Source organism: Ixodes scapularis, unplaced genomic scaffold, assembly GCF_016920785.2.
Source record: "Ixodes scapularis isolate PalLabHiFi unplaced genomic scaffold, ASM1692078v2 PGA_scaffold11__112_contigs__length_91849675, whole genome shotgun sequence".
In the NCBI taxonomy this organism is placed as follows: Eukaryota; Metazoa; Arthropoda; class Arachnida; order Ixodida; family Ixodidae; genus Ixodes; species Ixodes scapularis.
In genome coordinates, this window is record NW_024609837.1 from 14,873,524 (window position 1) to 14,901,517 (window position 27,994).

At 49.2% G+C, this 27,994-nt stretch overlaps 1 protein-coding gene across 3 annotated transcripts; it reads right to left on the minus strand.

The window, feature by feature from the left end:
- Window positions 1-1,305: 1,305 nt before the first annotated feature.
- Window positions 1,306-27,832, minus strand: LOC8043499 (importin subunit beta-1). 3 transcript variants are annotated; one of them, XM_029972781.3, is made up of 18 exons: window positions 27,587-27,832; window positions 26,780-26,838; window positions 24,596-24,778; window positions 21,548-21,925; window positions 20,177-20,302; window positions 19,949-20,059; window positions 16,798-16,899; window positions 14,335-14,506; window positions 13,185-13,429; window positions 12,315-12,445; window positions 11,453-11,820; window positions 8,987-9,069; window positions 8,615-8,722; window positions 7,959-8,102; window positions 7,522-7,627; window positions 5,873-5,987; window positions 5,152-5,316; window positions 1,306-2,424 (listed from the first exon to the last, which is right to left on the minus strand). In XM_029972781.3, coding segments are annotated over exons 1-18 (2,637 nt in total). In that variant the 5' UTR covers window positions 27,627-27,832; the 3' UTR covers window positions 1,306-2,423. The 3 variants fall into 3 exon arrangements, with proteins under 3 accessions (XP_029828641.1, XP_042144762.1, XP_029828640.1); XM_042288828.1 differs by having other exon boundaries at window positions 19,949-20,302; window positions 27,587-27,797; XM_029972780.3 differs by lacking the exon at window positions 1,306-2,424 and having other exon boundaries at window positions 5,148-5,316; window positions 27,587-27,797.
- Between the last annotated feature and the right edge of the window lie 162 nt (window positions 27,833-27,994).

The window sequence follows — 27,994 nt, forward strand, 5'->3', positions numbered from 1 at the left end:
GCGTGGCGCGTCTATTGCACGCTAAAACACTAGGATCAAAGATGCACACATCCGACTCTTTCGGACAGCGAAGACACTTGACCGAAAGAAATCACACTTGTTCTTATGCAAATGAAGATTGATTGAGGTTTGTCGTCTGCTGGTCCGCTCCCTTTGTCGTCTGCTGCGTACCAGCGCGCGCGCGCTTCTCGGAGGCCATGGCGCAGCGGCCAATGGGAGCCCCGTCGACGCGCGCGAGCCAATGGAACCGAAGGCGCCGGAAACCAGGAGCAGTTTTTGCGCTTCAAACTGATGACGTCAGCTCGCTCCACGAAACAGTTGATTCTTTCGCATTATTAAAACAAGAAAAAAAAACAGTAAATTTTTAGAGTTTGTGTTTGCAGACGGCTCCAGAATGGGAGGGATCTTTTCACATGGAACTGAACTTGGGGTTACGTTCCACGTCAATTTCAAAGTTCAAAAACCAGATTTTTTTTTTTTTTATCCGTTGGAGCTACCGCTTTATGAGCGACGGTTTAGGATTTGTAGCATCCCGCCTATCGATTCTGCGTTTTCTGAAATTCGATTTTCGGTTTAGCATCCCTTTAAAACAGTTACAACAGAGCAAGATGATGTCGAGCAAGCTCCCAGACACTGCACCGAAGCTAGGGAAGTACTAGCGTTTTTGTTCTGCACCGAAATGGTGGTGCCCACAATATAATCGTGGAATGGAGCACAGACACCACAGAGATAATACGCGGACATGGGCAATCCCGATGGGCTCGCATCACTAGCGATGCCCTAAAGGCCGACGTGCACTCCGCGCTTTCCACGTTTTCCCGCTGCCTCCTTTTCTAATCCTCTACTTTTTACCTTGCCCCAGCTTGGCTCCCCTCGCAGCTAAGAGGGGAGTGTCAAGAGGATTATCTTCCCTGCAGAAAACCGAGGTTGTACGTCGACCTTTAATATGCGCGAAGCGGCAGCGAATCACCTGCAAGTCCTGTACCTTGTTCTTTTTCCGCTTACCTTGCAGCAAAACACCGGAGCCGTGCAATGCATAAAACTAAGTTGACGAGCACTTGAGCAACTTTCAACTCATCGCAGTAAAACGAGCATGCCTAACCTTTCGACTGCTTTCTCCGCTATTCTGTCGCTCCCTTTCTCTCAAGACCACGGATGTCAGCGCCCAGGGTTTGTAGCGTTCCCCTCAAAGTGCAGCTCGTTTAGCGACTCTAGCAGTACCCACATCGGTCGGAAGGTGTCTCGAAAAATCAGCTCGATGGACAATGCGGCAGTGGCAGGTGCCGAGGCAGACTTGGACAGGTGTTAGTAAACCATGCTGACTCCATCCGCTCTTTTATTTTGCCAGGAAGGTTGGAATGGCCAGTGCGCCAGCGTTCGAGACGGTCTTTCCACCAGCCCGTCGGTACGTGACTTGAGGGGCTGAAACTCCGCCCGCAAAACAACCAATGCGGCGGCAGTTTCTCAATACAAACTCTGTACAAATAAAAATAGAACTAATTGGTGGGGACAAAGGAAGGGGAAAGACAGTAGGAGGATAAAATGCACAGCATTCACAAGGGCAGAAAAGGGGGCAAAGGGTGGTATCCTCTCTCTCTCGTCACAAGTGCAAACGTCGTTACCTATGCATCATCATTGTCTTTTGTCTTTTTACCTAACGCCGTCGTATCAAAAAAAGAAATACCAAGCCGATTTGTTTACTAGTACGACCGACGACGAATCTGAGGGGCAAAACGCTGTCTCCCTCTGTCTGCATTCTTGTTCACTTTAAGGCACTTCCCGAACCCGCCATCCGATCAAGCGCGGGGGTGGTCGGCGGGAGACGTTTAGAGAGGAAGCACGACCCCAGAACTGCTCACAAAATGTACATTAATTGCGTCCTTGCACTCCGCGTGCAGAAAGACGGGACCATCCTATTAGAGACAAAAGCTTCTCGCCGAGAGCTGCTTCGAGCAACCTAAGGGGAAACGTTGCTCCCCGAAGGGAGCAACCTCTCCTCTCGCAATCCAAAAGAAATAAACGCTCCCCAAAGAGAGTAACCGAGGAGGGGTTACTCCCTAGAGAGAGAGAGAGAGAGACAAGGACCTCGCTGAAACACTCCTCGAAGCTCCTCGTGTGGGGAAAGACAAGGAAGAAAAGAAAGTTCTCTCGTGTCGGCTAACCGAAGACGGACAGGGGTTTTCCCTCGACGGGCTCCCTAAAACTGTGTCGATCGAGGCGGAAGGACTAAAAGAGGCAGGGCTGGAGACACGCGGGGGTGCCGAGGTTTCTCCCTAGGCTGTGCCGTCCGGGGTTTCCACTTGGCGCCCATGACAACAGTGTCGTCCCCCTCCCCCGAGGTCCCTTCTGGCCACGGACGTCACACACACTTTGAGGGTCCCGTTGACGAAGGGGTCCCCAAAGAGCCAAGCCGGCAGCAGTCATCTGAAAGGAAGCGGGAGAAGAAAGGTCACGTGGGCCGCATAATGCCGCCAAAGTGCTCCAAAGCACGAATTATTAAACTGGGTATACCTGGGAACAAGGGTTTTTTTCCAATCATTCTCATGGGTTCCCGAAATTTATTTGGCTGTCCCCAAGTGAAGTGTATTTAGCAGGAAATTGATTGCAACTAAATGCAAGCAAAACGAAGGAAGTTTTATTTAAAGCACGCAACACAAATAGCTTTCGTACGCTCAATGTTTTTCTTAGTGAAAATAAAGTATATAGTAGAAACTGTAAAGCTTCTTGGTATACTATGGTCATTAATCAGCATATGATGTGGGATTTATTTTTATTTATTAGACTTTTCTGGTGCTCATAAGCAGCCCGTGGGCCTATGGAAGGGTGCACCGGCTGTCAGATACATATCACATTGATGCAGAGCGTTTGTTGGAGAAACAATACCATGAAAAAATTGGACGCCTTTTCTCCATTTCATGGGATGTGACAGTGCAGCATACCGTAACATACCGTAAAATACCGGGCAAGCACCCACTCAAGATTTAGAGGTAATCTAGAAAAAATGGGGGATCAGAACTTTTCCGATTATCCACTTTACATTAAATGCACCGTGCATATTTTTTCAAATCTTACAAATTTGCGAACAGGGCTTAGTGTGAAATGGGGACGGATGTGCGGTATTCTATGGTATATGTAAAACAAACTATGCAGAGTGTTGGTATACTTCATAAATATCGCAACATACTCCCCATTTCGGTTTTGCTGCTCGTCTATAATTCTCTTTTTTATTCCCAGTATAACTAGTGTACTCCTTTTTAGTTCGGGGAAATATGACGTACACTAATCTTAAACAAATTCAAAATCCAGAAAAAACAGGTAATTAGTATAATATGCCACGCTCCTTACGACAGTCACCCGAAGCCACTGTTTAATAAATTTAATATAATACAAATTCTGAATTGCAATGACTACAAAGTTGCCCTTTATTATAAAAAGTATTTTCAAAACAATAAAAATATTTACTCAAACAACAACTTGAGCGAAGGGAAGCGGTTAGTGAAACCCGCTCAAATATATACTGAAGAATTAAAAACAGCGCAAACAAGAAGAAAAACTAGAGGAGATAGAGCGCTGACTCAACTGGACTTTATTGGAAAGCAACAGATAAAAATCGCCGTGAATAAACAGGACTCAATTCTTATCACCTTGTCATGAACCATGACTGTCATACACGCGCCCTCAGGAACGCCAGTTCTTTATCAAACAGAGTGATCGAGAGCGCACTCACACGCACATCATTTCCACGTTGAGATATGTGGTACACCTCGGCAATCTCCCTCGTTTACTGTCATACCCCCCCAGGTTGACTGTCCTCTAACATCGATTCACACCCACATCCTGTCACAATGAATCTGACAGGATGTGGGTGTGAACACACACCCTCATCGAGAGTGTGTGTTCTCTTAGCGTATCGTTTATACATCAGCTTGTCTGGCCGATGTATACTCGTTGCATGGCAGGGGTATCTGAGAAACCTTCCAACATTCTGTTACACAGACTTCCAACCTTCCAACATTCTGTTACACAGACTTTTTTTTTTCTGATCTGCTGTTACTGTTGTTGGAAGAGGCAGAGGCTTTGGCAAGCAACTACGAGGTTTCTTTTTCCCTTTCCTCCCCTCTTCACTTTAAGAGAAAAATAAAGAATTTTATTTTCAATTTAAAGGCTATTTCAGCAGATCCGAACCACTCATTGACGCCTAACTAGGAGCCAAGATCGGGAGGCATTCCTGAGAACCCAGTTTGCACCAATGGCCCAAACTGGACTTTTCAGCTATCAGTAGTAGTTTACTCTTCGAGACCAAAAAGTCCGGGAACCCTTGCTCCGGAGGATACAACAAAAGCAAAGAAGCAAGCTGAATCTTCGTCAGATTTGGATCAAGATTCCATATGGACGGGAACACAACCGCAACGACCGAAGTGCGACAGCGTCATGTATATTTGCAAACCTACAGTCGAATCTCGTTAATTCAAGCTCGAGGGGGACTGAAAATTTGTTTGCATAAAGCAAAGTGGGAGTTTCCTCCCATAGAGACGCATAGAATGGGACCTGCATGTTAGTTTGAATTATCTGCAAGTTTGAATAAAGAGAGTTTGAATTAATGAGTAGACTGTAGTTGCGTCGCGAGTCGTAGAAAAGTAGCCGCTGCACCAAGGGGAAGAAGCGAAGGTCGACAGACTCTTTCGAACCTCGATACATCCTAAGAGACCAGGTCACACATTCACGTTCGAGTTCAATCACCTGCACTACGATGGATCGCGACTGCGTACGACGAGGGTGCATGCTGGCACCGTCTGTCGGGTTGACCCGGAAACGCTTCTGACCTGCAATGTACCTAGACCGAAAGTTCCATACTATCTGCAAGATCCGAGGCCACGTTCCATCTGCGAGCAACGGTCGCTCGTAACGCCGTCAGAACCGTTACGAGCACACGGCCAAAAATGAGAAAGCGCACGCAGATTGGAAATGCTCCGGGGCCGCCCAACAGATGGCGACAGTGCACCCTCTCGTCCCGAGCTGTTATGAGTGGCTGCAACGCAGGCATTTGCACCCCAAGACGCGATCCCTCAACTTTCGCCCGACGACGTCCTAGGGGCGTCGTGTTGCCGCTGGCAAAACGAAGTTGCAACGACCGGCCAGGACGGCACTCACCACGAGGAGGCTCCGCCTTTGAGCTTCTTGATCTCCTTGGTGGCCCAGGAGGCCAGGGTCTTGGTCTTGGTAGTCTTGGAGCGCCGTCCCTGGTTCAGCAGTTCCGTCACAGAGTCATTGTCCACCAGGGTGAGCATCGACACCCCGAACGCGGTGCACAGGTCCCTGCAGCCGAGAGGACGCCGGTTTGCTCGCAACAGTCGCCGGCGGGACTCTCGGAAGACCTCCCCTACCCAAAGTCGAAGGAGGTCCCACGACTCCGTTCTACTTAAACGCCGCCTACGAACCAACGTCCACAGAGCGGGATGCAGTTAGCTCGCAATTACCGTTTCTCTTTTCCTACTTTTCTCGTACAAAGCCGTCATCGAAGTTACTAGTACCAGCCAACCAAGCGCAGGCACGGCACCAGCTTGGGCGACAAATTGTCGACGCTAATGCAGACGACCATGAGCCCTCCGGCTATGCGTGGAAGAGAGCCGACCAACATTTGCTACAGTCGCCGACGAGACGATTTCTTTCCCGTCCTCCAGCGCCTTCCGTCCCATTTGGCTGCTAGTTCGAAGCTCACGAGGCTCTTCACTCAAGGCGATGAAGCTCACGCCAGAGACTGCCTCGCCACTTTGATCCCATCCGTGGCATGCAGTTGCCCACGTCGGCCAAGGTAGCACGTGAAGAAAGTATGGGAACGACAGGGGCCAGACGGCGGCGCGAGGCCACTCACCCGATGAGCCCCGAACAAGAAGCGATGTTGGTGTCCGACCGATCCACGTCGTGGGCGATGGACGAGATAAAGTTGACAATGTGTGGCACGTGCGGCAACAGCAACTGCACGTCCGCTGCAAGAGAGAGGCAAGCACCGTCAAGGTCGGCACTACGCAAAACGAAGACAACAAGCTTTGCCTAAAAACAGAATTTCTCGAACCTTTCCCGATTCTAGGACACGTCCACGGAAAAGGTTCCATAATGCTGGCTTCGATTGGAAGCCAGGTTGGCTTCCGATCGAATCCTCAAAAATCGGTGGAGCGACTTGTTCTCGGATACGGATCGAGATCGGGAGTGGGAGCTGATCCAAAACGACGAGTGGAACACGTCAGTCCCGACGCCCAGTGAAATCGACGCGTTCCAGAAAAGTCAATCCCGGCGTGCTCCAAAACAGCCAAGGGAATTCACCGTAACAAGGTACAAAAAATGAGCAGAACGAAACCGTTAGAAATGGTTGCCAGGATACCAGCTCGTTGAGCAAAAACAAAAAATACAGCCCCGAGAAATGATACTTTAATATTGCATTTCTTGAGCTGGAGAGAGTTATTTATAGCACTTAAAAACAGTCTATGGCAAAATATAACTGCAGATCGCAAAGGAAAGGGCCCTAGACATAAAATATTTGATTTTCTGAAAAACATATTTTGTTTACATTCTCTGCGAGTTGATCCTGATATTCCTCCTCAAAAAAGCTACCCACGAAAATTGCTGTAGAAATTGCTGCACGGATTGCTGTTCAATGGCAAGAGCCTTTTGTACTCTCTTGTACTGTGTAGAAGTCTCCTTATGAGATTGGTTAGGTGCTCCATAAAAATTATATATTTTTTTTTTACATCTATAAAGTTTTTTTTATTTCATTTAAATTAATTCACATCTTTTTTTTTTTTATTAACTGTCTACATCTCGAAGGCACCCCATGATTAACCGACATTTGTTGTATCACCACTGCAATGCAAATATTTCTCTCAAAATACGTACATAAACATAACAAAACACATGGTAACTGCATTTGCCGCCGTTGAGAAGCTATCGTATCGTGTCACATTTGTTGGGTGCACGACCCACCAAACGGATAACCGAAATGGGCACAGAACAGAGGCATGCCCCACCCACTTCAACGGTAACAAACCAAGCCACCGACGCATACAATGCGTAGGGTTGGCCCAAAGAACGCCACGGCATCCGATAACAACCCGACGAAAACTACTACAGCTCCCCCCGCAGAAAAAGCGACAGAATGCCCCCCCCCCCCAACCGTGCCACGTGGCAGAAACGAGCTTTCAGCATCCGTACAACGAGACGAGTCGACGGCGTGAATCGACCACAATATGTGGCAGTTCATTGCCAGCAGCTCGAGCAAGGCAGGGAACGTTCAACGAGGCAAGCCTCGAGGCCAAGTCACGTTGCTTCCACGTCGCACAAAACAGACCGTGCTCGCCGCAGATGCAAGTACACACGCAAGTGCCCAGAGCATGCTCCTAGCACCTTTGTAAATTTGTACTCTTCCAACATGTCGGCAGACTGCCGTTCGCACGACGTACGAGGGGGCAATTTGCAAGGACGCAAATTGCTCCCTCGTCAACTCCAGACCCAGAAGTCTTTCCTTACCACTGGGGCAGCTCTGGTCCCCCTTGAGACCCTGTAGAATGCCGGTGTAGGCCTCCAAGCAGCCCTCCCGCAGGTCGTTTAGGTACTCCACCATCTCGTAGTCGTTCTGCAGTTGATAAGGTTTTTTGTTAGAGTCAATGAATGCTACCAGTTACTCAAAGACCGTTCGGGCCCGTGTCAAGAAAATGCTACGATGACGGGCATCGATATTAAAAGCAATGAAAAAGCTGCGCAGGCATTGCTCTCCTTGCCCAAAAAGAAGACAATCTTTCCTTTCCTGAAAAAGAAAGTAGCTGAACTCTGAACAAAGCATAAGAAACTATAGTGAATTGTCGTTTTTATCAGTTCAGATGCACTTCGGTGGTAACAACACTGAATGTACCGACGTTTCGGACGAGAGTTCGGGACCGGTTTCAAAGAAGGGATTCGCGACGCACCTTGTCCACGTACGCGACCGAGGCCTGTGCCAGGGTCTGCAGGACAATGTCGAGGAACTTCTTGAACTCCGGCCCAATGGCCAGGGCAATGTCCCCAAACACCGACAGAATCTGGGGCTTCACCGACCGGTGCACGTTGTTGTTCTGCAGTAGGGAGGAAGGTACCCAATAAAAAAAACTGCCCAGCAAGAGAAAAAACAAAAAACGAAGCCTTTTGTTAAAGTGAGCATGGAAGTGGTGGCGATGGCTGTTATTGCACACGGTAACATGCCCTTCCATGCATATCCACTCTTCACTTACTCGATCGCACGCAACAGTTTTGTGGTCGCTGAAGCACATACGAAAGGGAGCAGACTGCACACAAATTCCTGCCCAAGACTAAATCAAGACCGTTACGGGTAGGGGTTGCTTTACATCAGAAAGTAAATGCAAATAGGGTCCAACGGTGAGGAACTCAGCGGCGAACAGTGGCAACCGTGCAGGTAGCAGACACTGCTGCCTGGCAAGAGCCAAGTGCTCTGTCTGCTGTCAGCAGGCAGACCACGCGCGAGCACGCACAAAATGGAGCTCTCTGCCCGGCACAACGTTGAAGCCGCAAATTCACCCAGAAGTCTCTACAACGGCTATTGCTGTAGATACCGAGGAGAGACACTCACACCAAGGTTCTCCAACAGCATCGTCATGATGTCGTCGCAGAAGGGCAGCACCTTGGATCCGAGGGCGCGGCAGATGTCTCCCGTCAGCCCCACCGCCGCAGAGCACACCTGCAAACGGGCAGACGTCATTATTTCCTATCCCTCGGTGCAAGCTTGGGCTCCGAAGGGAGCCCAAACCACCCAACGTCAAAGCTATCGCGGTGAACCAGTTGCCACCCTTGCTGCAAAAGACGTGCAAGTGGAAACGATTCTTAAAAGCCACGTCATATGGGCGTGGACTGCAATGCGGATGTATGTGCATTGGCCTTGGTCACCGAGTTCTTTACGTTATGATCCCAAAACGTCCCATAGCTATGCAAAGGGAAGCTTTACCTGGTATTCGGCGTGGTTCTTGAGACCAATTTCCAGGAACGGCCGAAAGGCGTCCATGTACTTGACAAACTTGTCGCCCAGCACTGCAACAGATATTCAGGCCCAACGCTCGAGCTCCCATCACGGCACACACACGCCCATACAAGAGCCAAACTTGCTGTTGGACATTCACACAGCGAGATGTCAAGCTGCCAAGCTACATATTTACCACTAAAGAAAGAAAATTGTTAATATAGTGTAACTGTCAACAAAAATCCTTAATGTGAATTCTTTCAACAGTGACTTAAATAAAAGAACACAAGGCCCAATGCCCACTCCCACTCAAACTAGCTGCAATGCAAAGCAGAACCCCAAAAAATTTTTTTCCCTCAATGTGCATTGCACTCTACCCAATGTTGCACACTCGCATACAATCGCACAGACTTTGAATTTTTAAACATGCCAGGCAGCCCATTGAGTGGAGCATGCAATCTTTGTATACAACACTGCATAGAACCCTCAAAGGATGCTGAACCGATATTTGGGTTTTGCAAAATAAGGTCGCAGAAGTGTTGAACGGTACGCTACAAACTCCAAAACATCACTCATACATCGATTTCTCAAACGGATGGCTGTATCTTTGGAAAAGAAGGGTGCGGTCAAGTGAGGAATACGACGTCCCGGTTCGAACGGTTGAGGAGGGGAAGTAACCCCACTTTGTTTCACCTCCTCGAGCAGACAAACGAAGCGGAGAGGGAATGAAAATTGCGACAAAAATACGGCCATCCGTTAGAGATGTCGCTGTATGAGTCATGTTTCTCGGTTTTGCAACGTCCCGCCTCTCACCCCAGCCTTCTTTTGTGAGCTCAAAATTTCAGTTCAGCACCCATTTAAGGGGGGACATGGGTCTTTGGAGCCAAAAACTTCCTAAAACTGCATTCTTTTGAAAATGGCAATGGCTGCTGTTCTTCTGAATCTACCAGGCTTCTAATTTTGTGGATGAATATTTGAGCTATAAATCAATTTATAATGTCTATGCGGGCTGAATGTGTATTGAAGTTGACTCTAAAACATTGTTTTCACAAAACACAATTTTGGGACTCCTTGAAAATTTGCAGGAGGGCTATCTCAGTATCTAGCGCTGATAGAAATACAACCTTTCCTGTAATGTGTAGCTAAATGTGTGATGCATACAATGTTGAGAGTAGATTTTTTAATATAAGCCTAGAAAATTTTGTATTGGATATTTTGTTTTATTACTTGTTAGCCCTAAATTGAGCACTGAACTTCAGTGTGTGGTAAAATCACCAAAAATGGGTTTATCTTAAGAATACTTCCAACATTGTATTCTCTACAGTTCATAGTATCTAGCCATGTGTTAAAAAGGATATTTTGTTGGGCAGTTCTTTCCCTATCGTTGCTCCAAACACAGGCAGGCAAGTTTTAATTCTCATGAGGACAATTCTACTGACTAAGAAAATGACCAGAAATATGAAATCAGCACAAAAAGCTGAACAAGCTTGTGCGGTTTCTCTGGGTTCAGTCATAAAATAAGAAAAAAGGCTCCAAGACCAGTGTTCCCCCTTAAGGGGGGACACGAATCTTTGGAGCCAAAAACTTCCCAAAACTGCATTATCCCAAACCACGTTATCATGAACACTCTTTCCTTCTGGGCGCGCCCATGCTCGCCGCCACTGTACGACCAAGTATAGCCGCAAACTCACGTCACTTGGCTACACCCAACGCTACTGTCGCTCTCGCCCCCTTGCCTGTTAACCTTCCACCCTGCATGCACGTGCCACATCGTTGAGGACGACGCCCAGTTCGTCCGTGACGATCTCATCGTCCCTGGAGCTGGTCGCCAGCGGGTCTAGGTCAAAATTACCGGCCTGCAACATCTCTCGATAACAACCACCCCCTCAATGTCATTACCTTGAAACCGCACCTCGAAACTCAAGAGCACGCGGAACGGGACGCCGCGCATTGGGTGAATGATGTCGCCTACCCAACGAACCTGGTGGCCTAACGGGGTGGACACGAGGGTCCTGCACAATAATCGATTTACCCACAAGACCATCGTGCCATTTTCGAAAAAAATTTAGCGTAAACACAAAAACATACAACATGCCCTAACCCCTCCAAGGTTTGATGCAATGTGACACCCCACCTCGCGCGTTGGACGCTGCGAGCAGCCTCGTATGCTTTGAAAGAGTCGCGAATGCACCGCAGGTACGGCGTCTCGAACACGGCTTCGACTGGTGTTTACCGTCCCGCACCGTTCATGCGTCAAAAGGGATCCCAAAGTTGCAACAGACGACAACGTCACAAGCGTCGGCGTGTCATGCCGTCGGGTGTCGCGACTCTGGACACTGATTGTTGAAGTTCCGGCAAAAAGTATAAAACGAGGAACCACTTTTTAGGACGCGCCAGTCTGGAGACGCGTTCGAGCCACCATGCGCCAAGAAGTCGAACAAAGGCTTTGCCCACCCTCGACGAGGGTGGAGGCACACATGAGGGCGTCCTCCTGCACCCCTCCAGAGCGGCAGCTACTAGAGCTGAACATCTGGAGCAGGGCGGTGACCACCGCGTCCGAGATCTTGGGGGCGTCCTCGAGGGTCATCTTGCGCAGCACGCTCTGCAGGGTGGCGCAGAGCAGCGACTGCAGGTCGTTGTACTGGGCCCGGTCCGAGCTGCTCTGGATGTGGCCCTCCAGGGCCAGCACGTGCTGCAACCGCTCCAGGATGATCATGGTTGTCTTCTGCACCCACACGTAGCAGTCCCGGGGAGAGTTCTTCACCAGCTCCATCAGCGCCTCGTACGCCGCGCTGCGCAGGTTCGCCTGGCCCCCATCCACCCTGCGCAAGCCGGAGGACCGCCCCGCCTCTCCGTGAATGACCGCCGTCTCTCCGGAGTGATCTCACGAGCGCGCTCTCGCTGAGGTACCAGAGATTGACTCAGACGTGCCGGGGATCTCCACGTACGACAAAACCCCGCTGCGCGTCGCATTCTCTGCAACCCTCCTTCGAGATGCTAGCACTTCGGACGGTACTCGAACCCGCTACCTACGGTCGGCGACGGGTTAAGAACCTAGACGAAGCTTCCACTATACTTTGTCGGCACGTGCCACAAATTGTTATCTAAGGAAGAAAGCTTGCGCTCGAGGCAGAGTATCTGCCGGTTTTCTAATCAGTCACCGACTGTAGGTTTATCGTGTGCACCGACAGTAGGTTTATCGTACACAATTCTCAGATATTCCTTAGTACATAGGTACTAGAGGGTCCATCTTAAAGGGCTCAAAAAGACCAGGCTAGAGGTCTGCTTCCCTTGACGTCTGCGGAACCAAGCTCACCTTTCGGTGGTCTCTAGCAGCTTGGAGACGATGCCCTGGAAGTACTCCGACAGGCAGTAGGTCTCCGGCTCTGTGCGGTCGGGGGGTGTTTCCGCCGCCTCAAAGGCCGCTTCCGCCAGGCTGTTGAACGCCTGCGTCGAGTGCAAAGTCGCCCCCCGAAAGTCTTCAGATCACTCCGCCGTAAAGTGTCCTCAAATGGCGCGTTTGGCGTCCCGTCTCGTCCACAAGTCGAAAGCGGTCACAAAGCGGCAACAAATTGCGTCACGGGGGTCGCTGCGTCGTGCTGTTGGATGTCGCATTCCCGGCGATTGGTCGTAGGAACGCCGGCAAAATGGTGAGCGGACACAAAGGTCGTTGTCGTCGCATCGTCCTAACTTGTGCCCGGTTTGGTTTTCGTCGACCGTCCGCAGAGCGACCAACGCGTGCGAACCGCACGCATTGGTAGCTGTCTGTTATGCCGCGGCGTCGAAGGTGCGAAACAAAAATTCCAAACGGCGTCGTTAAACGAATCTACGGCGGCAGTTCACGTATCTGACGCTCAAATATTACCTCTACATTCCAGAACGAAGACTCGCACTTTAAAAACTGGGGAACAATTCTGCGGGTCGCAATAGGGGAATCGCCCCTGGCACCACAGTTAAGCACGTCTCCAATGTTAATTTTGATGTCGGAGTCACCGAGACCCTCGTAACAGCATTTTATTCATTTTATTAATCACTTCATTTAGCAACAAGTTTCGCTGTTTACACTGAGCCAAGGATCGCAACGAGCGGGACCACGATTGGGGATGCAGTAAACACGCCGTTCTGAGATACGCGCGCATCTCCGAACGTCGAGAGTCGTCCAGAGTGTTCCGCTCTGCCGACTCACCCAGCAGACGTTGGCCGCAACGCGCGGCTCCGCTCCGAGTCCCTTGACCAGGGCCTGGAGCAGCGGCCCGAGGTAGTTCTCCGAGACCACCGCCTCTGGGATGATCTCGCACACGCGGCCGATGGTCCATGCCACTGTGTCGCGGACCACCACGCTCTCGTCCGACATCAGCTCAATCAGGGTGGGCATGGCCTGCTCCACCAGGGGCTTGAGGATGGCTGGGTCTGGGCCCTCCAGGAGACAGCCTACGCGCAGGAAGATTTCCCAGCCGTTGTAAACGGGTTGCCCACGGGAACCGGAAATGGCACACCGCATCAGAGCACGGACTCATTTGACCCGACGCCGTTCCTAGGAAGGATGCAAATTGCTCGAGCCTGACATTCTGGCTGGATTGGCTGGATCGGAGAGCAAGCCAGAGTGGGAGAGTCATCTGCCATATCCTGCTCGGCAGTTGTATGGTCGTTGGAAGTACAGCAAACCGCAGATTTTAAGGCAGAAATCAACGAGGAAGAAGCTAAAGTTCAAATGGAGGGTCTTAAGCGCGAAACACATGTACGACGAAACCGTCCGATCCGACGTCCGACCGCGCAATACGACGGTCGGAGGCGAGGGTTTTCAAAGCTCTCCGATGCTACGAAAACCCTCTCCCCACAAGGTCATTCCGGCAGTCCGCACGTCGGATCGGAAGGTTTTCGTCGTACATGTGTTTCGCGCTTTAGGACTTGACTTGCCCGGTTTCGACTGAAATTTGGGCAACATTGCCTGGGACGTGCCTAAAACCCAGTTCAATTGCAAAAAAAAAAAAAAAATACCCGAAATTGCCTTTGTTGTTTTTTTAAGAAAACCAGGACCACATTCTTGTCTCCAAGAGTTACAGGTGCTGCACAGAAACGTGAATGCACAGTGTTCACACCAAATACACTGGCCAACTCTGCCCTTTCGCGAGGGAACACGAAAATACCGGGGCTTTACATCGCAGAGCTTCGTGTCAACACCCCAAAGACTTGGGGCAGGGACCGCCAGTTTTAAAAAAATCCACTCTGCGCCCCAGAGGCAAACAAAACCCCCAGCGCCACTGAGGCAAACTTTCGAAGGACTGCGTCCCTCCCCCAACTCCTCAACCACCTGGCGAGGGTCCACTTTGACTCACCAAAGGTCATGACTGCCGCGTCCCGGTACCTCCAGTCGGGGTGCTTGATGTGCTCCCTGACGAAGGGTAGGCTGTGGGCAATCATGTCGTCCTCGCAGCAGCTCGCCATCAGCATCAGGCACACACCGGCCGCCTTGCACGGGTTCCAGTCGTCCTCGTCGTCGTGCTCCTCCTGGAAGCCACGGCAGACCGGGACCGGTAAAGAAGGGAGCACAACGCGGCAAATACCGAGTGCCGACATCCGAAAAAGAAAGCAGACGAAAGGTCAGGCGCGTTCGTTTGGCCGCGACGAGTTGAAGTCGCCTTCAGTGCTCGTCGGCTTCATTTTTACGCAATGCAGGAGGCCGGCGTTTTTTTAAAAAGCTAAAAAGGATCTAAGCACAGACGTTACAAGTGACGTTTTGCTGCTTCTTTGTATATATTAAGGCATCGCCAGCAATGTAGGCCCTTCGGGATCGCCGATGTCCACGTGCATGCCCCGCCATTCTGAAGCGGCCGGAATTCATTTCGGGCCGCTTCAGAACGGCGGGGTTGCCGTTCTGAAGCGGCAACCCTGCCGTTCTATGTAGAGACAACCCCGCCTTCAAAACTATGTAGAGAGCTACATAGCTTTCTAAATTTAAAAAATGAAGCGGAGTTGCCCTTTAATGTTCCTTACGACAAGAGAGCACACTGGTGCCATCTATTGGGTAGCATAGTAAACTTGATGGTCCGGCATATTTTTTTATTTCTCTCGCGCATTATCCTTTCTTTCTTGGCTCGAAAAACTTTTGTCAACGTTATAAGCATGCCTTTCTCATAGATATTACGTACATTTAACCTCGGAAATCCCGCAAAACCTTCGCTCTTGGGAAATGCAGTTCCAGGGCCACCGCATAGATGGTGCCAGCGTGCCAGTGTGTTCTTTCGTCCTAACAAATTTTAAGACGTTTCAACAGGTCTCGTCTCTCTCGGTCGTACTCGGTTGCAAGTGGGGGCCTTAAGAAAGCGACCCAGAAACAGCAAAAACGCCACAAAATACGCAATTTCCAGGAAGTGCATGGCTTACGAAAGCACAAAAACACGGTTTAGATCGCGCTCGTTGAACTGTATGCGGCAGATGACGCGAAGTTAAAGGAGCTGTGCAACAATTTCAGGGCTTTGCTTAAATAATTGTGGAAGTTGATGCCTGACACTTCTGCAGTGAACTACAGAAAACAGATTTTGCCTGGATACCCTAGTTTTTACTTAAAAAAATGAAAAAGATCCAGGTTTTTGCCGCCTCTCAACTCGTGCATCGTCTTCCGGGTCACGTGCACAGTGACGTCACTAGAGTAGGCGCGGAGTTCCGGAAAAGTTCTCTCTTTAGAGCCATCAGCGAGCAGCGAGAACTCATCCGCTGCCGACCGCGTGACCACCCGTCCTTGCCAGTGTGGCGCTGTCCCCCTCCCCCTCCGGCTTCTGGCGGCTGTTCGCGGTTTTGTGGACCTAGGATAGATGGCGCCACTAAAACTCCGTATAATAAAAGTTTTGTCGATGATACCAGGGTGTTGACGCATTTATATATATGTTGGAACGACAAGATTTGTAAAAAGAGTTACCTTTTATCGAGCAGGTATTCGCACAACTTGCTATCTTTCTTACAACGACCCAAGTGACGTCACGCCGCTTGTTTCTCATGGCCGCCGCTCGTGGCTGCAGGTCGGGAAATATTCCAAGTTTTGCCTCGCTATTACGCGGCGGAATCGCAACATTGCGATGAAAAGAGGTGTGTTTTCTGCCATTTGTGACACAGTGAACAATATCAAAAGCAGAAAATGCCAATTCCTTCAACGTTAAAATCGTTGCACAGCTCCTTTAAACCTATCATCACAGGGAAAGCTAGCGCCTACACCCCTTTCCCCTGTTCTCCATCATGGCCGAATAGCGAGACCTCTCGATGGACTAGTGTAGCAAGAGAAAGCTGAAGTATGCTTCTCAGTTATCGGTATCTAGCAAAGATGCCAATACGGTCAAGATTTGAATAAAGAAATGACCTCACTGCCTAGGAGTTTCACTATGGTGGGGACAAAAGCTGATCCCGACAAAAAGGGGTAAGGTTTCCTTTCTAGCTAAATGTCGACAGACACCTAAAACATTTCCATTTCTTTACTAAAAGTGGTCCTTTCTTAAAACAAAGTTCATTATGCTGCCTAGACATTTCTCCAAAATTACGAGACATGCTTTTTCACGGAATACAGAGTGACTAAACTGGAGTCAACCACCCAAACCGAGAAACAAAGCGTGTAGCAGCCGAACACATTGACGTTTCGTTTCTTCCCCACTGTGCTGCATTTTGCACTACTTGCGTCGGTGCTGCCTGCAATAGTCAAGTGTCCTCAAAGTAGAAAAATTTATTCAGTGTCCCTTTAACTTCCCTGAACCTAGGCTATAGATCTTGGCCCACCGAAAAGATAAAAATGCAAAACAAGCAAAGGGCCTGACCTGCTTTGTGAGGGTCTGCACCAAGATGGGGACGAGGTACTGCAGAGCCCCCTTGGCGTAGAAGCGGGACGTCCTGGCCGGAGGGCGCCCTTGTTCGCTTGCCTGCAAGAACAACAGCAAAGTGTTCGCACACCACTCAAAGACAAAACTTTGAGGGTTTGCAAAGACTTTCAAGGACACAATGCTATGTCGCAAACAGCCGTGTTGTAACGGGAATGTTTTTAATCCATTGCAAGTGCATTTATCATTGCACCAAAGCATACTTTATCTCTACCACTGTTTCCGTTAAACTATGACTATATAAAGTGTTAGTGTTCAACTTTGGATCTTGGGTCATTATCAAACTTTCTCGAATCAATTCAGATCCGCACCACCCGTTTAATCCTATCAAATTATTCCCGTACGGCCAGCGTTTCATCAAAGCAATCAACCCTCTGCTTACCTTATCTTCGTCAATGTTTTTTTTACGATTCCTAAAGATCAACTGCTTCTTTCACTTTCACCAATCATACTGTAGAATACCGCTCATCCACCTATTCCACACTAAGCACCCATTCCCAAAATTGTAAGATCCGAGAAAAAATTCACAGTACATTGATATGCAAAATTGATGGCTCGACAAGCGTCCATCCCCCATCTTTTCATGATTATCACTATATTTTGACTGGGCGCTTGTCCGCTGTTTTACGGCCTGTGCCATCTCACACCAGTTATCAGTTTACGGTTAAGACACCAGCCTGTTGAACAGACATTTATTTTGATTTTTCATGCCAAAACATCAAACGACTGGAACCACCTCTCCGTCTCGTTCGTTGCCGTCTCTGAAGCCATAAACTTCGAGAAGCATTGCAACAAATTCACCTGCTACAACCGCTCCTTTTTGTAATGCCTCCAAGCCTTGAAAGTACGAGGGGAAAAAAATACTTTGCCAATGAAGCCTTAAAGAAGACCTTGAGGGAACTCCCAAGTTGTTTCCATCATTTCCGTACGCAACGCCACATGTTACGTCAGTTTTTGCAGCGTAGGTGCCCGCTGAATCTGTCAAATCGGTGACTAATGCATGAAGATTATTTTAAATTTGGATTGAGCGCGTTGGTAATAAATTCAAAAATATACGAAAGAGTCAGACGAAGAGGACGGACAGGACAAACATCTTTCGAAAGATGTTTGTCCTGTCCGTCCTCTTCGTCTGACTCTTTCGTATATTTTTGAATTTATTACCGAAAGATGTTTGTCCTGTCCGTCCTCTTCGTCTGACTCTTTCGTATATTTATGAAGATTATTTTTTCCCCGCTCTGCCGGTCTTGTCCCCAATGCAGCACCTTTTTAGGTCTGCTCCTTCTGGGCTCCCAAGAATGCGTGCTACTGCTGCCTGGTAGCCGACAGAGGTCCTCAAGATCTCAGAGATTGCAAGGCATGAGATAACGTCCACCATGTTAACGCCGTTGCACATAATCTGTCGTGGGATGTGCAAGGTCCAAGTTATTTGTGGAGACCTGAATTTCAGAACCAATTCTCTACGAGGATTCCACACGAATTCACAGAGGGTATGAACTCATTGAGTATCTAATGAGGAAGACGGGCGTACAGGAGCCCGACCGCCTTCCCCGGACTGATGCACGACGAATTGGACTTTACGAATTCGGAGTTCTCAATGTGCAACACACTCTGATCTTTAAAAAAAGCTTTTTCTTTTGTGTTTGGACCCCACAGAGTAAAATCATTGCTACAACAAGCTTAGTATGTGCTCGGCAAGTATCGCTGATGGTAACTCTTTCAGGTTCTGTAAAATCCTGTAATGACGCCCGCGCAAAATGAAGAAAAGATAAATGGAAAAAAACATAGGGTGGGACACCTTTGGGGATGCGGCAGCAAAACTCAATTAAAACAATTTGTGATAAACACACCGGCACCCGCTACAAACCACTTGACACTGAGACTGATGGCACTGATTGCGTACATAGCAAATTCGGCTGCATCAAGGGAGAGGATACCAGATTGCGGACGCAGCATATTTGCGTTTTACACGAATCAATACCACAGATTAAAATTTTATGGTGCAATGAACATGCCGGAACCCACTACAGACTTGCCTGTCCAAGGAACCTATAACGCGTGTGCCGATCACGAACAAAAACACAGGAACCCACTGTCACACGTACATATTAGTACCGAAGAGCACGGGTTTAATATTAATCCATTTATTTCCATCACTCGATGGCAGAAACCGAGGAAAGAAGCTCCCACAGGAAGCTTGGCGAGCCCTCGACCCCCTTACAGCCTTAGTGTGGCAGAAAGTGCTTCAGGAAAACAGTGTGAAAGTGGACATTTAAAAAAACCTATATAAACACCAACATTTTTATACAAGTAAGAGCTTCGAACCACGAAGAATGACAACATCAATAAACATATCAATGGGAACTTCGTTCTGCACACGTTCACCTTCCAGTATTCAATGTGACGGGTCTTTATAAGCGGGGATAGCTTTGTCTTAATTCCAACAAAAAGGTATGGATTAGCCTATGCGGAGAGCAATTCATCTGCTTCTTGCCCAGGAGTTGCGGTGACGTCAGAACGACGCCGAGCTACGATTGGCTCTGATTGAAGGGGTAGTAGGTAGACCTCAATGCTAGATGCCTTGAGATCTACCCACTATTTTTTTCAAGCAGCCAATAAGAGCTCGGCATTCCGACATCGTCGCAACCCCTGCGCTAGAAGCAGACAAACTTGCACTTCGCATAAGTATAGATGAAAAAATTTTAATAAGTAAGTCGCCAAAATATTGGCTGTGTTTGAGCTTCATGAGAAGCATTACAATTACAGCGTAGGGTTTCCTTTCGAAGTACACAAATCATTTCAAGGTTTGTAAATGCTGTTGGACCCCACACAGACGGTTTATTTGGTGTAGGAATTATTGGACCTTCACATGCTTTCTCCATTATTTTCTTTTGTCGGCTTCAGGATGGCCTACATCAGCCAATTGGAAAGCTCTATTCTACAGTTGGACGCTTTGTTATGTGGCACACAGGAACGATTCGGCGGCTCATTTACCAACGAGATGGCCATCGGCAGCCTTACTCGAGGTAACAAGGTAGGCCTTCGAAGCACTCCCAAGAGGACGCGATACAGACGCAAGGCAGACATAGCTCACCTCGGATGCCTCGATGGAGAGGTCGACCTCCTCGTCGCAAACGTTGGACCAGAACTCGATGCCCTGAAGGGCCACCTCGTCAATGTCGCTCTTCATCGCCTCCATCGTGATCTGCGGGAGACGGAAGGCAACTCCAGAGGTCTGTTTCGGCAGGCATTCCCCCACTTCAGGGATCCAGCTCAGTGGGCAGTCGCGCTTCAGGCACCCGCAGCGGTCGCAGTCACTCACCGCGAACAGGGCGGGCCCCATGTAGTGCTCCATGTACTGGTAGTAAAGTGACATGATCTTCACCAGGCACTGGAGGGCCGCCACGCGGACCTGGGTGTTGGCGGACTGCGTCGCTTCGCACACCACCTGCGGGCGAAAGGGAAGAACCACCGTCGGCGATGCACTCAAAACGTCTGCCTCGAACCTTTTACTGGAAGCCGTTCCAGAGTGCAGTCTCTATAGTCCCTTGCGGAATAAGGACGGCGCGTCTTTCAGACAGGCGGCCTCCAGCACGCGTCTTTCGTTGTCTCTTGGCTATGTTCGCACGCTCAAGGTGCACAAGATCCCAAGGCGTCGATGAAGGTGGGAAGCTCGCGCAGGATGCGGGACGGCTGGTGATCTTCCCTCTTACCTCGTCGGGGACCGCAAGAGTAAAGTGACACACACTCGATTCCATTCTAGCCCATCTAATTATTAGGTCAGTCACATTTTCCGACTTTGGCGTCTTCCCCGAATGCCGCGCTCAGGCCCCGTACTGCGACGCGCCTATGTTGCAAATGTAGGTGTCGCCCTAACGCTTTGACAGCATATTTGCAGTTCTTAGAGTCAAACGATGGCGGTTTGTCAAAAACTAGTAGCTTGGAAATACAAACTACTTGGCATCTGTCGATACCGCTCGGCAGATTCACCCAGAAACGCACACCAACCCCCCCCCCCTCCTCAGGTTTTAACGGCGGAGCTGTTTCCCCATTTCGTGTCTGGTAGCAAACAAATGTCGACACAAAACTATGCAGAACTCTGGACAGCTATCGCCATCTATGAGCAACGATGGCAACCAGTCTGGTTGCCGCCATCGCCCGTAGATGGCGGCAACCTTTCCAGCTATCATAGAAGAATGGATAGTTGGGCAAGTTGGTGAGAATTCATTGTAAGAAACAGCGTGTAAAACAGACGAGGACAAGGAAGAAACACACGGGACGAGCGTACAGCTTTGCTGGTCTTCCTTCTTCACCAGAGTGGAGCTGAAAGTTGTTTTTTAACCTTTTGGTTTTGCCGATTACATACGACATTTCAGGATGAAATAAAGGGTTATTTGTTCACTTAAACGAGCCATTCATATCATCCGCTTATTTCTGAACAAACCATGAAGCAGCTAACTGCACGCTGCACCCGCCGCAAATCGTAACTTTGACCATACCGACAACATATTGTCAAGCTGGAGGGTGACCATCAGCAAAACAGGCGTCCACCACATCCACCACCACTGGATGTTACTACCAGGATCTCGCCCGACGATGACGTCTACAGTGTCGTCGGGCAGAAACCGTGGGACCATCCTTTTAAAAGCAGGCACCCGTCCCGGGCACCAAGGGACGCTAAGGAGGGACCTACCTGCATGATGAAGTGGCGCTCCGAGTCCTTCTCGAAGTTTGCGCGCGTAAACTCGAGCGAGTTGAGTAGGGCGGTGGTGGCGGCCAGCTTGACGTGCTCCGAGGGCTCGTCCTTGCGCATGCCGTGCACGATGGCCGTCAGGATGTCGTTGGACTGGCCCACGAGCACCTCGGGCTCGATGTCCTGGCAGATGTAGCCCATGGCCTCCAGGGTGGCCTCCTTGAGCATCTCCGTCGAGCTCGGGTTGGTGACGTGGCCTGTCAGCTGCCCGATCAGGTCAGCCCACTGCATCTGCGGTAGCTCCGCCACCGCCACGTAGGCCACGCATTGCGCCGCCGAGCTGGGACGTATCGTCTCCGTGCCCAGGGCGGACACGATCTGGGCGGCGAGAAACGGGCAAGGTAAATCTTGGGCGTCCCACTTCGGACTGAGAGTTAAATCGACCGCCGGGAAATCCCGTGACGCGCATCCGGAGTCTCAGTCGACACCGTAACTGTTTCGGATGAGCCTAGGCAGAGCCTTATATGGGGAGAGTTTGGTCAGTCTATGATCTCGCCACCGTAACGCTCTCCTCCCAAGTGAGCCAATCAGCACGCGGCATAGAGCAAGAGGCATGAGCGCATGCGCGTGAACTCCCGGCTGCTCCCACCTAAGTGGGGAGGGCCACCATCTTCGATTGTTCTCCCGGCGGAATGCGTGGGATCGGCATCTAAATCTCGATTATTGCCTTTTATATCGCTGGCTCTGGCAAGAAAATGACATTCTGTTATTCCTCGTTGGGTTAAAAAGCTAATAAATGAAGATTTTTCTGGCGTATGGCCAGAGACTTTTATTCAGGCGAAAAAGAAGTCGGCCCGTAGCAGACGACGCGTAGCCTCAGCAGTGCTCTTCTCCAACCAGCCTCCAACAGCGTTGCTAAAAAATGGCGGTCGTCTCCTCTCTGCTCCCTTCTTCCTCTCTCGCTCCTTCGGCGCTCCCCTCCCTTTCATTTTCTTTTCTCCTCTCCGGCGCTTTCGTCGCCACACCCACTGGCCAAACTCTCCCAATATACGGCTCTGAGCCTAGGTGGAGCCGTCCCCAAACCTTCTGGGACAAGTATGGCTCGTCTGCTTTCCCCGGTTCACACGCTCAACCGTTTTGGACGACCCAGGCTCGCTTGTCGCTTAGTTTGTGGCACTGCCAACAGACGGCAGCACAAACTTTTTTAAAAATCTTGCTCCCGTTTCGTTGGTGGCTAGAGATTTGAATTTGAAGACAACAATTAAGCAATAGTGGATTGGAAATTCTCAATATATTTAAGATTAGGGGCTGTCCACACAGGACCAGATTTGTGCCACGCACGGCAAAACAACTTTGGCGTACGAGTATGATATCGGTGAGGACGTCAGCCACACTTCGGGGCACGGAACAGCCAGACTTTTCGCAAAATTCCCAAAAAAACTGAGTTTTCGCGAAAGTAAAGCTGTTTACAATAATTATAAATTACTAGAAGTCTAAAATATTCGACCTCACATGTTCTGGAACTATAAATTGTGATTCTCACACATGCTAGAAACTTCTATTACCTCTTGGAAAGATAAAAACAAGCGAGGGCAAGGATCGAACCTCGGCCTTTTGCGTGAGAGCCAAGCACGCTGACGACTTAGCTATACCAACTGGGCTATGCAGATGGCAATATTTCAAAGTTGAAATTTTACGCGGTGCAGAATATCTACAAGTGACGACTATACAAGGATTTTGATTTTTCAATACCGTCCATTAAGACGAGATGCAACAGAAACTGTGAATGACAGGGTATGTTAATTATGATTTGTAAATGATACAAGATTTTTTGAGAGTTAAAGAGGCACTAAAGTCAGTTTTGAAAAAGGTAGTTTTTGATCTGATATTGTTTAAAATATGTTAGTTCTCAGATATACCAAGTCCTAAATTATAAAGCGGCCTATTCATCTCAGGGCAATAGAAAAACATAGGACCCTTTTTTTCTCGCAAACTACACTGTGTGGACCAATGAAAGCCCTACAATACGCGCAGATTCTGAATGATTTTATTATAACTCGTTTCTAAGAGGGTCTGATAGGCACACATTTGGAGAAGACTTGTGTTTTTCATTGCGGGAGAAGCCATCGCTTGCAACTGGCCGACATGAGCCCTTTGTCGACCACTTCACTCAAAAGAAAATGCTTCCCAAAAAGGGCGTGTCGAGATCTTTGAACACGCTTTTAACGAGGAAATGAGTTACGCACGATTGTGATTTCGGGTTTGTTGGGATGCTTAGAGCGTGGAATTTGTCAAGGTTTGCGGCATATCAAGATTTTTATGAGCGGACTAGGCACCACGTGCAGACCATTCACAAAATGCACTCCACCTAAGAATTTTTTTTTTCAACCTAAATTTATTTTTAAATTTACCGGGTGCGGTAAATTTAAACAGGGTACGGACTACAGACCGAAAAATATGGTAACTAACATGCCCTTTATCAGTTACTTCGCAGCAAGCTAACCTGACCCGATTCAGGCTAGCTACGAGCCTTGAGCCAGCTGCAAGCTACGAGTCAGGCAGGCTGTGAGGCGACTACGGTCTTCATTACAGAATCTGCATCCCCCAATCAAATTTGGGGTATTATGCGCAAAACCAGTGAAGGGCATCTGGCACCCACACACAGAGTACATAAAAAATGTTAGCACAAAAGACAAAGGACAAGGGAGTCCTGTCCTGTCCTCCCTTCCCCTTTTGCACTAATATTTTAGTCTTTAGTGCTAATATCTTATTTCGCGCTAATATTTTAGTCTTTTGGCTAATATTTTTTTATGATGTTCAATGAACTAGGCCACCAACATATTTTGTTACCACACGCAAACGCGGAGAAGGTGCCGTGAGGTTGCACGGCACCTTCTCCGCAATGAGCCTCTGTTGGATTGCGGGCACCTGGGCCGGGATTCGAACCCGCCACCTAGGCATCCGCAGGCCGGCGCTTTGCCTCCAACGTCCCCCCCCCCCCCCCCCCCAATCAACCATGAGCTGCCAGACGAGAGAAGTGCCACTGACGTTGTTCTTGATGTAGGCCCTCGTGTCCTGCGGGAAGGAGAGCCAGCGCTGCTGGTACTGTGTCCTCAGGTCGGCGTCCTTGGAGGTCAGGCTGTTCTTGATCTGGAGGCCGGCCGCCATCCGAGCAACCGGGCTGTTGCCGGCATTCTGGAGCACTTCCGACAGCGACTTGAGGAACTCCGCCTGAAACATGGGAGGGGGCTCTGCAACACGCCGGAACGGACCTTCTCTGCAGGCCCATCTCTTGAGAGTTAGACAACCCATCTAGCAAGCATGACGGAACGTTTTGCCGGCAGCTTCAAGTACAAACGTGCTTGTCTGAAGGTCGAGTGCCTACAAAATACATCTTCCAGATCCTCAGATTTTTTCAAATAAGCTCAACAACCATTAAGCAAAAAGAGATAATCTCAAAATCGGGTCAGTCCAGCTTAGGTTAAAGAACCGCTTCCTCTGCAGTGACGTCGTCACTTACATTTCTTCGTTTGGAAAACACAACTGCAGGAAGCACAATAAAAGAACACACTTACATTGCACGCATGAATGGCCTAGAGGTTCAAAAACACTCTTGGTTCATTGAACCAATCTCCAAAACGAGGGTATTTGTGTCGTCCTTGCCGGAGGATAGAGTAACAGAGGCCGTTCCCGTTTAATCGGGTTGAGAGGCCGCTTACACCGCCCTGCGAAGTTTCGGCAACTGTATCTCAGTGCACCGGAAAACGTCTTCAACACCGTCAACGCATACCACACTCTCGCGCTTCACAGTGAACCTCCCCGCCACTCATCAGTCATTTTCCCCGACTTAGTCAACTTCTTGGGAGTAACCCAAACAATTCCCAGATTTTTCAAGATGTTACGTAATTCTCCGACAGTTCCAGGTAGCAATACACTGTAAAACTATTACAGCAGCAAAAAGGTGTCGGTACTGCTGAATGAAAACACACTTTCGAACTGCTCTAACATTACTCTCTTTAATTAGGTTGCTCCATCAACCCTACCTCTTCATTCGACCCAAACTATTACCGCAGCAGTGTAGCATATTCAAGGAAGCTGGTAGGCACAATCTGGTGGCCCCATAGTTCCAACAATGACCTATTTTATAGTTGCTGCAGCTAAGAAATGCAGGGTGTGACAAGTCCCACGCATTTTATCATTATTCAGCGGGCAATAAGAATGCCCAAGAACAACTCGCAAAGCAGGTGTGATCACAGTAGGCGTTCCTTGAGCTGTCAGTGAAACTAACAGAGTGAGCATGGCAGAGCCTCTTGCCAAAGCCCGAGCATGAGCTCTAGCTGTGCGCACTAGATTGGAGGAGGGGCAACTGAAGCTCCTCCCCGTGTCGGTGACCACGCATAGCACAAGAAATAGCACTGCATTATTTTATAGTCTCTCCAGTGCTGGAACGAGCGAGACATTTTCTTATTAATGTGGAATGTTTTGATAATTCATCAAATGGTGCCGTCCTGGACAGAATAGCACCGCTTGATTATGAGCGTCTCGCCGCGTGGACCGTTTACTCCCAAGTCACCAGCTCGAGACTTTTGATCGTGGTTTGTTCTTGGCAAAAACAATTACTGTCCTTGTCGGACGTAGAATGGTGCAGATGTGTGAAAAATGTGTGGATGAGCATGTGGCTTTCGGAAATGCTTCCTTGAAGCAAACACTCCCACAAAAAAAAAACTTGTGCAAAACTACTCCCGTCCCTGTGCGTTCGCGAGGTCAAGGTCGTACAACAAAACTGTGGTCACCTTGTTTTTGCATCGTGAGGCGACACCAAAACGACACCACACCTGACAGAGCCTGGCTCATGCAAAACAGCCAACACCCAACATAAAAAATAAGATCATTGTTCTGTTAGTGACATTCAGCTTGGAGTGAGAACAGCACAGGTGACACACATTTGCACCCGTTTCGAAGGGGTCAGCATGGATTGAACCTGCGTCAAAACAACTTCCACGCAAGTTCCAAATGCGCGATCACGATTTGCACCGCATCTGGTGTTTCAAGGAAGAGATAAATTTTTCTAGTGGAAGCACTCTCAGAGCTATTTGAGAGCCATAACACCGCTGCGCAAGTTTCAAACGCCCGTGAGTGGCAGAACGTCACCGTCCGCAGAGTCAACAAGGGATGACTCACCGCACGATACACGAAGCGAACAACCTACCAGTGGTGAACCCTCAAACTCACCAGATTATTCTGCGCGGCTTGTTCCAAGTACCTCTGCGCTGCTTCGAGTTCATTTTTGTCTGGAACGAAAGGGAAAACACCGTGCGTTCCACAAAGGATCTCCCGACAGTCGTCAACGGATTTTCGCGCTTTGTACGCGTCCGCGAGGGTCGAACTTCGATCCTCAACGGGCAGTTCGTTTACCCGAAAACGTGTTTAGTGCTCGTTTGTTTGTGTCGTACGATCCACGGGGATTAAACTAGAGTGACGATGCCGTTTCGAAGATCAGTCGGCCAGTTTTGCCGGCTCACTGCTCCCACGATAACGGGCGCCGGCTATCGCGATACCCCGGCATTCCAAAACCATGGAGGTTTTTTTGTTCTTTCTTTTGACTTTTTTAGGTGAACTTTGAGCGGCGGACAATGTGAAATGCATTCACGTACGCTGCCGGTTCCACGTTTATCGACAAAATGTCTCGCCGAGCGCGCTCTTTTATGTTCCGGTCGTGAGAACGGGGGAGGGGGGCATAAAGGCAGAAAGGAATCCCCCCCACCACCACCGCACACGAGCGTTATGTTCTGCGGCGCCTGCGGCTACCCGTGATACTCAGGGACGTGGACAAACCAAAATTTTGTTTTCGGTTTGTTGTTTTTTATCGCGTCGAAGGAGACAGTCGTCACGGGCCGGCATTTGAAGCCGGCTCCGATTCAAACGTTGCGGAGGCGAGCTCGGCCGGTAAGGCTTAGCGCAACGCTGATTATTTTTTTTTTTTTCGCCTAACCGCGAATGGCTGCTGATGGCTGTTGCCAAGCCGCAAAAAGGCCTTACCTGGGGAAACTGTCTTTTCTAGAATTGTGATTAGGTCCATTGTGGTCTTCCAGTCCGTCGGAAGACGGGCACTGAACGGGAACTACGCGCTTTAAAACCTGGGCTTTGCCTCGCTACGATCCTTCATTACCGGCGAGCGCAAAGCACATGGGTGTGCGCACACGAGCAGTGCGCACTCTCGAGAGAGCGCTTCTGAGCGCAGCTCGTCGCCGATTGGTCCGCTGAGGTCTGCCGGCATTCGAAACTGAGGAACAACGCGGAATCCCGTAGAATTTATCCCGCTCAATGGTTAATAAATTTACGAATTAAATTCAAGTAACTATGTTTTAGTTATCATTGGTTAAATTCTTGAACGTCCCTCGAAGAAAAACGAGAACCTTCACATCTTTTGTGCCAACATTACTAGAT